This window comes from Lactuca virosa, chromosome 9, assembly GCF_052849685.1.
Source record: "Lactuca virosa cultivar CGN04683 chromosome 9, Lactuca_virosa_CGN04683_v6, whole genome shotgun sequence".
NCBI lineage: Eukaryota > Viridiplantae > Streptophyta > Magnoliopsida > Asterales > Asteraceae > Lactuca > Lactuca virosa.
In genome coordinates this window covers 49,230,009-49,243,312 of record NC_136434.1, presented here as the reverse complement: position 1 = coordinate 49,243,312, position 13,304 = coordinate 49,230,009, and the positions used below count along the sequence as shown (strand labels likewise).

The following is a 13,304-nucleotide window of genomic DNA, read 5'->3' as shown; positions in this document are numbered from 1 at the left end:
TTCTTTTGTACGGTAGGATGACTTATTTATGAATTAAATCATTAGAATTATTGGTTTTGCCCATTAGGTGTCAGATTTGTCTAGATCGAATCCTGTCCGTTGTTACAATGAACCATCGTCGTGTGGGGTCACCATACAAACCTATTCCAGCTTTTCGTTTCTGCATATATTCGGTAATTACAGTGGTCATTCCACCACCTAACCACTCCCTTAGTTTTTTAATATATCTTTACCTTAATTAATACTTTATTTTTAATATCATATACTTCCCAAAACTCAATAGACAGATATGCATTTGTAGTTCCAGTCTTCTCTCTCCCTCTCTGTCTAGGGTTTCAGAAGCGCCGCTTTTGGGCCTTTGTTTGCTGATCGGAAGGTGTTCATAAGTTAATCATCAGGTAATTATCGTTATTGTGCCCTTTATTCCGTTTCATTAGCTTTCATTGATCAATTTATTAGGGTTTGATGTCCACAAAAGTTGGATTTCCGATCTGACTATACACTGGTCAAATAATCACTTTTAAGTTCAGAATTTCATTATTTGATCTGCGCTTCTCTGCAATCGGTTTTTATTTCAGTCGTTAGTAGTTGGAAACTGTGCGGTAGCAATGATTTTGTTTTTATACGTGTAGATCCCGTCATCTATTGAACCATCGTAAGTTTTGGTCGTTTGGCTTGAGAAGAAAGTTTCGGGCTTTTTCCGACGGTTGACAGTCAATTTCATAGGATATAAAATTGTTATTTAATTGTGGTTGACCTATATGGTCTCGTTTTTCTTTTGTAAGGCTATAATTATGCTTTACGTCTCCCACTTTAATTTGAAGTTATTTGATGGCGTGACGAAGTTACATTGTATGATTAATTTGTATTCAGATTAAAGTAAATTGGGTTTGCTGATAAGTAACGCAGCCAGTTGGTTAATGAATGCTCTACTATCACTTCTGTTTCTTATTTAGGTTATAGAAAACCTATTGGTTTGGCTATTAGTGCTAGTTTTGGGGACAGTTTTTTTGAATTTTTTAGCAGAGGTGAGCTCGATTTAAGCAACAAAGTATTGGTTTGGCTTTTGTTTTTCTAATTTTTTAAAAGTTGCATACATTTCAAATTCAGTTGTTTGTAAATGTTGGAAATATGGACTTTATCTTGCTTTTGTAACGTGTTCTTGGTGTTTTTAGTTTCAAATAATCTTACCCTGTTTTTATGGTGAAACAGTGTTTGCAAGAAAAATTTATGGCATTGGAAGTTACCCAAATTCTGTTGAATGCACAAGCTGTTGATGGATCTGTTCGGAAGCATGCTGAAGAGAGTTTAAAGCAATTTCAGGAGCAAAATCTACCTGGATTTCTGTTATCTCTCTCTGGAGAACTTGCTCATGATGAGAAGCCTGTTGATAGTCGTAAACTAGCTGGTTTGATTCTGAAGAATGCTTTAGATGCAAAAGAGCAACATAGAAAGTATGAACTCATCCAAAGATGGTTATCACTTGATGTGGGTGTTAAATCACAAATCAAGACATACCTATTACAGACACTCACCTCTCCTGTTCATGAGGCAAGATCAACCGCATCACAAGTTATAGCTAAAGTTGCTGGAATAGAGCTTCCACAAAAACAATGGCCTGAGCTCATTGGCTCCCTTCTATCAAACATTCACCAAGTCCCTGTTCATGTCAAGCAAGCCACTTTAGAAACTCTTGGGTATTTGTGTGAAGAAGTTTCTCCAGATGTTGTAGAACAAGATCATGTGAATAAAATCCTGACAGCTGTTGTTCAAGGCATGAATGCAAGTGAAGCTAGTAATGATGTCAGACTTGCTGCAACTAGAGCACTTTACAATGCTCTTGGTTTTGCTCAAGCAAATTTCACCAATGAAATGGAACGTGATTATATTATGAGAGTTGTTTGTGAAGCAACTTTATCTCCAGAAGTAAAGATTCGCCAAGCAGCTTTTGAGTGTTTGGTTTCCATCTCATCTAGCTACTATGAGAAACTAGCTCCTTACATTCAAGATATCTTCAACATCACTGCTAAAGCTGTTAAAGAAGACGAAGAGCCAGTGGCTTTACAAGCAATTGAATTCTGGAGTTCAATTTGTGATGAAGAGATTGATATTTTGGAAGAATATGGAGGCGACTTCACTACTGCTGACTCAGACATTCCTTGTTTTTACTTCATAAAACAGGCTCTCCCTGCACTTGTTCCCATGTTGCTAGAGACTTTGTTGAAGCAAGAAGAAGATCAAGATCAAGATGAAGGTGCTTGGAATCTTGCAATGGCAGGAGGAACCTGTCTTGGTTTAGTTGCAAGAACAGTAGGGAATGATATTGTTCCACTTGTGATGCCTTTCATTGAAGAAAACATAACAAAACCAGATTGGAGACAAAGGGAAGGAGCTACTTATGCTTTTGGATCCATCTTGGAAGGTCCTTCACCCAATCAGTTGACTCCTTTAGTCAATGTTGCTCTAAATTTCATGCTCACAGCTTTGACCAAAGACCCCAGCAACCATGTAAAAGACACCACAGCTTGGACACTCGGAAGAATATTTGAATTTCTTCATGGATCCACCATGGATACACCCATCATCACCCCTTCAAATTGCCAACAGATCATCACTGTTCTTCTCCAAAGCATGAAGGATGCTCCAAATGTAGCTGAAAAAGCTTGTGGGGCCCTGTACTTTCTGGCACAGGGTTTTGAAGACGTGGGTCCCTCGTCTCCATTGACTCCATTTTTCCAGGAAATTGTTCAGTCTCTTTTGACTGTGACTCACAGAGAAGATGCTAACGAGTCTAGATTGAGAACTGCTGCTTATGAAACATTAAATGAAGTTGTGAGATGCTCTACTGATGAAACGATTCCCATGGTGTTACAGTTAGTCCCTGTCATCATGATGGAGCTCCACCAGACTTTAGAAGAACAGAAGCTCTCCTCTGATGAAAGAGAGAAACAGAATGAGTTGCAGGGTCTTCTGTGTGGGTGTTTGCAGGTGATCATTCAAAAACTCGGAGCATCAGATGCAACAAGATACCCCTTCATGCAATACACAGATCAAATCATGAATCTTTTTCTTAGGGTTTTCGCATCCCGGAGTGCCACTGTTCATGAAGAAGCAATGCTTGCAATTGGAGCTCTAGCATACGCAACGGGTCCTGATTTTGCAAAATTCATGCCGGATTTTTATAAATATTTAGAAATGGGACTTCAGAATTTTGAAGAGTATCAGGTCTGTGCTGTGACTGTAGGTGTGGTGGGTGATATTTGTAGGGCTTTGGAGGAAAAGGTGTTGCCTTGGTGTGATGGGATTATGACTCAGCTTCTTAAAGATTTGTCAAGCAACCAATTGCATCGATCCGTGAAGCCTCCGATTTTTTCTTGTTTTGGTGATATTTCGCTTGCGATTGGAGAGAATTTTGAGAAGTATTTGATGTATGCCATGCCTATGCTCCAGAGTGCTGCTGAGTTGTCTTCACATACTTCAGGTGCTGATGATGAGATGATTGAGTACACAAACCTCTTGAGAAATGGGATTTTGGAGGCGTATTCAGGGATTTTTCAGGGGTTTAAAAACTCTCCCAAAACTCAGCTGCTGATTCCTTATGCGCCTCATATCCTTCAGTTTCTTGATCTGATGTACATGGAGAAAGACATGTAAGTTCTTGTTTCATTTGTATTTGAGTGTTTATTTTTGACATGTGATTTATTTGTATTTGAATAATGATATCAGGGATGAAGTTGTGATGAAAACAGCAATCGGTGTTCTTGGAGATTTAGCAGATACTCTTGGAAGCAATGCGGGTTCATTGATTCAACAATCTCTTTCAAGCAAAGATTTTCTGAATGAATGTTTGTCATCAGATGATCATATGATTAAGGAATCTGCTGAATGGGCCAAGCTCGCAATCTCTCGTGCAATTTCCGTTTAAGTCCCTCTGCCTGGCAGTACATAATATTATTTTTTGCTTTTCATGCATATGGTCGGGTCGGGTCGGGTCATATCACACCATTCATGTCAAGCTGACAAGGGCGAAATAGTAATATCAAGCTAAGGGCTGATTCTTTTTCAAATTCACATCGTGTATCTCGATTCAATCCTCAGAAAGAGTACATGAATGAATGAATTAGCCCGTGTCATGTGTCGTCTTGGTGGGGTCCACAGTGGTTTTGGTTGTCTGGGGGAGAGGGGGGGGGGGGGGGGGTATATTACCTTTTACATTTGCATCACATCATACATTTTTTCTTTCCTTTTATTATTTCGTTATATTTTTTTTTATCTTCTCATTTTGAGTCTGGGTCACATCACATGTGCATTATTTAAAGCCAGGTAGGGGGTTGGCCGCATTACATTTAGGAAGCTAGTTTTTTTGTTTTTTTTTTTGTCAGTCGTCGGTAGGTGTTTTTGAATTTATTTGAAAATACAATGCATTCATGAAATCATGTTTGTTTTTTTTTTTTCTGGTCTAAAAACTCGAAGCATATAGTTTTCTTTGTCAAAAATCATGTGTAAATCCTGTTTTGGTTCCCGATTTGTAGAGAGAGAGAGAGAGAGAAAATGGCATTTTATACAGAGAATGTCACTGCTTGTGATGAAAGAGAGTTCGTGGGAATAGATTTCTTTCAAACTGTTGGTAAGGAGAGAGATTGATTGCTTTTTGTAATTTTGGTTCGGGTTTTATTTGGAATCAAATATTTGTACTGCTTTTTTGTTTGTTTTCATGTATAAACCTTTTCAAGTGTCGACCCTTTTGTTGGTTTTATTAGATTTTAGAAAAAAAAAGCCTAATGTTATGGTGTGAAAAGGTTGATGGCGACACATATAGTGAGTGCAATGTATCATGCTTCCTGAAAAAGTGTTGCACAAATAAAAACAACAAACGTGGCGTGTAGAAGAGTATACGAGTCACTTCACACTGTTTGTGGGATGAAAACGCCCAACTCCAACTCACCAAAAAACAACTTTTCGTACTTGTACTGTGAAAAAGCGTATAATATGATAAATGATAAAAAAGTAAAATGAAAAATTTCAAACTTTGTCACTTTTAATAGGTTGTAAATGAAAAATATGATAAATTGATCAAAATTTCGAGATCCGAGTGGAATGAAGACAGCCTTAGATATGAACAAGGCTAGATAGCAACGCGATTCATATTTGTGTTCAATGTTTTTGGTTATTGTATTTCGATTTACCATTTGTTGGTCATGTCAATTGTTTGAATATGACCTTAAATACAGAATTTAAAAGCAAAATTGCAGAACGTTTCATATTTTTGTTCAATTATTGTGATTCTTGTATTTTGTATTACCATTTGTTGGTAAAATCAATTGTTTGAATATGTCTCGAGTTAAAATTGAGAAAAGTTTATGTTTGATTGTTATTTTTGTATAAAAATATAAGTTGTCTAAAAGGAATATGGCTCTGCCCATTATCAATTTGGCCCTTGTAATTTTTTAAATATGTTTTGGAGGTCTTTCAAGATTTTCAAATTTGGGAAGCGCAACTAATATTTACAGCAATTGTGGTCAATTATGAGGATGCAGTTTAGATTTACATCTTTGCAAAGGAAATTTTCAAGTTGTTACACTTACAAATTACAATATCATGGGTGATTTGGAGGTTTTGTAATAACACTTTTTGAAACGGAAAAGGACAACTATTCTTGATTTCATTGACACACATGCTTTTTTCTGGTTAAAAGATAGGAGTAAAAAACTTACAATCAATTGGGTAGGATGACTTCATAGTCCTTGTAATGTTGTAATTTGTAAATTCCTTTTAAACTCCTTTTACTTAGTGTGTTGCTAGGTTTTTCGATTTATATTTTGCCGTTAAAAGAAATAATAATGTATTGGAGGTCTTTTTCCTACAAAAAGGGACAACTCGGCATTGCTGAAATATTAGATATCATAGCACAATTTTTGTTTAGTTGTCATGGTCAAATAACAATGATAGTCACAAGTTTGTAGTCATTAACACTTACGTGTAAGTGCTAAAACTTTTTATGCAGATGACCACATACTAAGCATTTCCATGTAAGGTCAATTACTCGCATATACCACTAATGCACCATGTTTTTTTTTTTTTTTTTTTTTGGAGTCTAGAGGAATAGGTAGTCAAACCTTGCAACCAATGTAATCCCAAATGTAATAAAAGAATATGTTTATTATTTTTTTTGTCATGTGTCATCCTATTTGGCCTCCTAATTAATGACGTGCTATTTGTCAACTAATTGATTTTCCATTTTAAATTTTCCACTCTAATTATATTAAACTAAAAATAACATTAAAATTAAAATTAAAATAAAATTAATACAGATTATAAGGTGATAATTTCACGTATTTATTTAAATCAACGATTTTAATTTTATATAACTAAAAAAATATCTCTTAATTAATAATTTATTTAAAATAAATGATTAATAATTTGAGTTTTTATTATAAAATTAATTAATTTTGTAACTGTGGTTCCACATGTTATAAACTAGTAGCTAATAAAGAGTCACCATTAACTTTACACAACAAATAGTATGTACATATATTTTCGGAACAAGTAAGATTTTATAAAACTAGCAAGTGACTAAAATAATAAGAAGTATTAGAAAGAAAAATAACATTAATCCGGTCGTGAAGCCAACAACCAAATTAATTTATAGTTTATAACACTTCTATTGAAAATCCAAAAGAAAGATTGCGAGACAATGTTATTAAAAATAATAGTTTTTCTTGGTTTAACCGCTCAAAAAACCGCCTCGTTCCGAAATTTCCAAATGGTCCAAATGGCCATGAGAATCACTGCATCAAGACATTTTTTTGGATCGCACGAATACTAATACGAATTTTCCATCTATGAACTCCATGAAATTAGAAACAGTCGAGATATCAATATTTCATCATCGGGAAATCTAGCACCAAATAGATGTTGCAATTGGACAAGAGAATAAAATATTATCCAACTAGGTTATAACCCGTGGAAACCACGGTTGGTATATTTAAAATTTTTATATAGATAAAAAAAATTATTAAATCTAAAAAAAACCAAGATATTGTCGATTGTAAGTAATTATGAATTAATTTGTTAAGCAAAATAAACATAATAATGTTATTAGGATATGATTTTGTATTTTTAAAATTTGAATTGAATTTGATTCGTTACCAAAAAAAGGAAATAATAAAAATCATAGAAAAATGCCACGTGTCAAAGAGACATTCTAAAAAACTGACACGTGTCATTTTTAGGTTTAATTTATTAGTAGAGGTAGAAGTTTATATGTGTATCACAAAACACACATATAAGTGAATCCACCTCTGTTTGTTGTTTGTCAAAATTAACTTTAGCATGTAATTTGTTCAAACGTATTCTCCAAGCAACAAATTCAACTTGATTGGAACCAAGTAGTTCCATTGAGCTGGGGGTATCTCCTTTCAAACGTCCTAAAATTTAAAATTTTAAGATGTCACGATACAAAAGAGGCAATATAGACAAATCAAGCATGACACTTGTGTATGGTGATATCTATGATTTATGTTACATAATATTGTTTAGAATGAATAAAAGAATATTTTAATGATAGGATTGACATTGATGCAAGAAATAAGTGTTCAAAATCTAAGCATTTGATAACTTTACAAGGACAACATCATAGTATTTTAAAAATAGGGCAACTTGTAAGCAATGCCAAAGCTCCAATGGTCAAGTTATAATGTTTTGATGACCGAATAAGTTGTAAGATGTGTATGAATGGAAAAATATATATTTAGAACTATGGCTATACAATAGATATAATATATATTTTGATATGTTGATCTAGTTTTAACTTCTTACAAAGTGGGACAAAAATGATGAATGTGAGAAATACATTTTGTAACGATATTTAGCATTTGAAAACCAATTCAAGACCTTAAATAAGGTTATATGTGGTAAGAATAAAGTTTAGTAGACATATGTAATTGTAAATAGATAATCAAAGACAAAAAAACGGTTAGGGTTTATTATTCAAAGGAAACATTGATTACAAAAAGCGGCTAGGAAAAATTGATTACAAAAAATAAATAATACTAGATAGGAAATCTATTCAGGATTAGCCTAACTAAAAGGCTAAATAAAAGGCCCGATATAAAATAAGCCTAAAATACTCTATTACGATAACATCTCCCCTCAAACTCACAATGAGACAATAATAAGCATTAAGAGTTTGTCGATCAAGAAGCGAAATCGAGATATCGGTTGATCCTTCATGAAAATATCAACAATCTGCAAGGCTCATGACACATATGGTTGGTAGATGGTTCCAAGCTCAAAATGATGATGTGTGAAATGAAAGTCAATCTTAATATGTGTTGTCAGCTCTTGGAAAACAAAATTCTTTGCAATCCACATCGCACTGTTGTTGTCACAATGTAAGTGGGTCGGCTGAGAAATAACAACACTCATATCTTCAAAAAGACAATGTAACCGAGAAATCTCACAAGTAGGCACAACATACACGATAATCAACTTCCGTGGAAGAGCGAGAAACAAACATCTTGCTTATTACTTTTCTAGGAGATTAATGAATCTCTAAGGAAAATACAAAAAACAATGGTGGACTTGTGATCATTAGGATCGCTATCCTAATCAACATCACTTTAGGCATACAATTTTAGAGAAGGCGTAGAAAGGAACAAGAGACTCTAAAACTAAGTCCCACAAAGATATCCCAAAATACGAAGAACAACTCCCCAATAAATAGTAGTAAGAGCATTAACAAACTGGATAACCATATGAACTGCATGACCTATGTCGAGGTGAGTGGCCGTAAGGTAAACCAGATTAACCAAAATAGTATGGTATAAGCTTAGATATGATAAAGGAACACCATCGGTCGTAGAATACTAGACATTGGTTTCAATGGGTGTGTCAACAGTCCAATTGTCAGTGAGCTCTGCATGTTCAAACAAATCATATATGTATTTCGACTGAAATAAAAGATAACCCTTCTAAGATTGAGTAAACTCAATACCTAAAAAAATAATGTAGTCCCTAAGTATTTAATTGAAAATCGATGAGCTAATTCATGCTTTAAAGGTTCAATACCAACATAGTCATCACTAGTAATAATCACATCATCTACATATATGGACAAGAGAATCAGACCTGCACTCGTGCATCAAACAAACAATGCCGAAACATGATTACTGGGAACAAAACCAAGAGAGGTAATTAATATAGAGAAGTTCTCATATCAAGCTCGAGGAGCTTGTTTGAGACATTATATAACTTCTGAATTCAACAGACTTCACCCGATGGTGATTAATACTGATATGTGCTAAATTATACATGTTTTATAGAGATTTTATGGGCATTTTATAAGTAAAAAATGAAAAAAGGTGCTTAATTTCTTTATGATGACGCGCCTCCTAACACGGGCTAGGAGCAAGATCTCCAAGTCGAAGGATCCTCCAGTTAGCCCAGCCTGGACACCCCATCAAGAGCTCCAGCGCCCGGGTGTTCCCTCAGGGTGGGACACCCGCGCGAGAGGTCTGGCCCCGTCAAGAGCACCCCCGCTACAGGACAAATACAATGGATCCATGCGACAAAGAGTATGCCCAGAGCATTATCGCCTGAGCCAATCGTTGGCCTCGACACAGTAGGGGACACGATTAGCCAATCGGAGTAATGGATCCTGTCGGAACTGCAATCCTTGTTCCCTGTATGGAACAACGAGGATCCATAGTATTAAAGGGCCTCCCTTTCGCCTTGAGAAGTAAGTGATCTATCTCAGTTCTCATCACTCTCATCCAGATATCTCCCACTGACTTGACCGTTGGAGCGTCTTCCCGGGACCTCCTCCGAGGAAACGACTGACGACCTTGCTTGTTGTGACTTTGCAGATTCCTCTGACGATAGTGAACACTTGAGAGCCGATGGTCGGAGCCAAGGTTGCATCATTTGGCCCCATCCGTTTGTGTGACAAACGATACACAAAACTACATTCCAGTTCACCCACAGAATGACGAACGAAATCATCGGGGAGCTGTAACATCCGGATTTCCAGGTATTTTATAAAGGTCATTTATATTGAGTTTTATGGAGGGACTCGGTGAGTAGACGTCCAGACTCGCCGAGTAGGACCGCGAGTTCTTGTCTGGATTAATTGTCACACCCCGAAACCGATGGCGGAAACGTTCCGGGGGCGGAGGACGTCATGTGTAGCATCACAACCAATGAATAATTGCAATCATAGCAACACAACCAGTACAGTTCATACTAAAATAAAAATGTTTACATCAGTTTGAAACGTTGTTTGAATTACATTCAATAGCTTTGTATAGTATAAACTTAAAACTCTTATTGCTCCCGTCCTCGAAAATCCAGCAAGTACCTGTCTACTGATTTCCTGAGAATACAAGCAGTTTAAAAGAGTATCAGCATAAAGCTGGTGAGTTCATAAGCGGTGGTTTGTAGTGAAAATCGTTGATGAGTTCGGAAAATGTTTGTATAGTTTCAAGAAAATCCGATATTTTCCTTAGTGAAAATGTAGTGTTATCAGTTCTGTAATAAACCATGAATATCTGTATGTTTCCAAGAAAATCCGATATTTTCCTTAGTGAAAATGTAGTGTTATCAGTTCTGTAATAAACCATGAATATCTGTATGTTTCCAAGAAAATCCGATATTTTCTTTAGTGAAAAGGTAGCGTTATCGATTTCGTATAAAACCATGAATGTTCGTTACTGAAAACTGTAGTGATATGCGAAAATACTACCTCATGCGACTAGCTAAAACTAATCATGAAGTGTAAGTATTTTATATGTGAACCCATTGCATAATCGGTTATGTTTGAAAAACCCTGGCTTTAGCCAGAATACGTAGTGTGTATCAGTTATATTTAGTAAAAATAGAACTGTTGAAGAGTGTTAAGTTGTAAACTAAAGGTGATTTATACATATTGTGAGTCGTATAACCATGCTTGATATGACTAGAGACCTTTCCAACGTTCTTCAGGCGTCGAGTTAGATGACATTTGTACATCTCAGACGTGCCCGCCTAACTATAGCTAGCAGTCCAGATGTGGGATTGTCAGTCCCGAATAGATCTATTCACAAATCTCACGCTCTCCCTCCAGGAGACTCTGGTTATACAGTGGTAGGATTTATCTCTGTACACCTAAGGGTACAGTAGTGAAGTAGCGCCTCACAGTATCGTACAATCTAGTTTACATGTAGTGTAGTAGCGTTCTACCGTAGTGAAAATCCGTATGTATACCGTATATAATGATAATTATAGTTATGAATACCATGATAAAGTGGTGATGTAAACTGTAAATGGTTTCTGTCTCAGTGCATATGTTTAACAGTGAAAGTTTCTGTACTTGTTATATTTTTAGAAAAATCCCAAACTATACCGATTATAGTTTGCATGAATAGTGAATAGCGTGTCCGGAAAACTATGCAAATTTTTGTGAAAACGTCCCTTATGCTCAACACATCACAAAAGGGTTAAAGTATGAGATTTGCATAAGTTTTGAAAACATTTATGTTTAGCTTGTATTCCCCCCTGAAAACATTGAAAATATGGAAAAATATAGGGGTATGAACTCACAGTTCTTGTTGTGAAATTGTTGACTGAAATGAAGATCCTCGAGTTGTTGCACGCGACACTTAACGGAATCCTAATATCAAATAAATATGTATATGTATCTAAATTAGCGATTTCGTTAGATAACGTGTTAGAGGTACACTTGAAATCGGTTGAGGAATGTTACCGGGATTTGATCGAATCGAAGAAGGTGAGTTTTCAGTCAAAACACCACTAAAAAGGTGTTTACGGTCGAAGAGTAGTTTACGGTTTCTGAATGCTCGGTGAGTTTACGGTCGTAAACTCAAGAACAGAGTTTACGGTTCTTGAAGACTCGGACCGTAAACTCAAGAACAGAGTTTACGGTTTCTGAAGGTTGGACCGTAAACTCCAGAACAGGGTTTACGGTTCTTGAAGGTGGACCGTAAACTCAAGAAAAATGGTTCTGCTTGCTGATTTCGAAGAGATAATCGTTTCCAGGCGTTTCCAAGTGACTCCAAACGTGGTTTCTCGATGTTTTCCGAAGCTTGAAGGCGTTTTGAGTGTTTACGGTTAAGATTCTTAGAGAGAGAAGGAGAGAGTTTTTTGTCCAGAAATGTTCTAATGAAGATGGGGGTGTCGTATTTATAGGGGCGTTGTGGGGGGGGGGGGGGTCCACTTTATGCTGACCGTAAACGGGTTTACGGTCGTAAACGGGTTTACGGTCATAATCTCATTTAGACCGCAAATGTTTGATTTTTCGAGATATTCGGGTTTCTGCGCGATTTTTGGTTCCAACTCGTAAATAATTTAATTGAATATAACTAGATTATTTTCTAAATCAAAAGTTTGACGAAAAAGTTAACAAATTCGAAATTTTATTAACGAAACTCGCGTAACGGAAACGGACAAAGTTTCGGGTTGTCACATCATCTCCCCGTTAGAGGGAATTTCGTCCCGAAATTTGAACGCAGAACACAAGTCATGGATTAGGGAAAAGATGCGGATACTTCTGTTTCATCTGATCTTCGCGCTCCCAAGTGAATTCAGGTCCCCGCTTGGCATTCCAGCGAACCTTCACTATCGGGATGCGACTTTGTTTCGTTCGTTTGACTTCCCGATCCATGATTTCGACAGGTTCTTCCACGAAGTTGAGGTTCTCGTTGATTTCAATCTCGTCGAGAGGCATCACAAGTGTCTCATCGGACAGACACTTCTTTAGGTTCGACACGTGGAAGACAGGATGGATGTTGCTGAGCTCTCGGGGTAACTGAAGTTTGTATGCCACGGGACCGATCCTAGCAAGGATTTCGAACGGTCCAATGTACCTTGGGTTTAGCTTTCCACGTTTCCCAAAACGTATCATGCCTTTCCAGGGTGAGACCTTCAGAAGGACGCGGTCACCAACCTGGAACTCCAAGGGTTTTCGTCTCTTATCGGCGTAGCTCTTTTGTCTATCTCGAGAGGCTTTCAGTTGTTCTTGGATTTGCACAATCTTTTCGGTTGTTTCTCGGATAATTTCAGGACCAGTGAGAGTGCTGTCGGGGGCTTGACCCCTGGCTAGCTGCGTGTCACCCACCTCAGCCCATCATAGAGGGGATCTGCACTTACGGCCATAGAGGGCTTCAAATGACGCAGCCTTGATGCTGGTATGGTAGCTGTTGTTGTAGGAAAATTCAACCAAAGGAAGATGAGTGTGCCATGACACGCCAAAATCGATGACGCAGGCTCTCAACATATCTTCCAATGTCTGAATTGTTCTCTCACTCTGT

At 36.8% G+C, this 13,304-nt stretch overlaps 1 protein-coding gene across 1 annotated transcript; it reads left to right on the top strand.

The window, feature by feature from the left end:
• The first annotated feature begins 252 nt into the window (after positions 1-252).
• LOC145137939 (importin subunit beta-1) lies at positions 253-4,732 on the top strand. The gene is made up of 3 exons (XM_079072081.1): positions 253-398; positions 1,213-3,650; positions 3,727-4,732. The coding sequence occupies exons 2-3, from the start codon at positions 1,231-1,233 to the stop codon at positions 3,923-3,925; spliced, it is 2,619 nt and encodes an 872-aa protein (XP_078928207.1). The 5' UTR covers positions 253-398; positions 1,213-1,230; the 3' UTR covers positions 3,926-4,732.
• Positions 4,733-13,304: the final 8,572 nt, after the last annotated feature.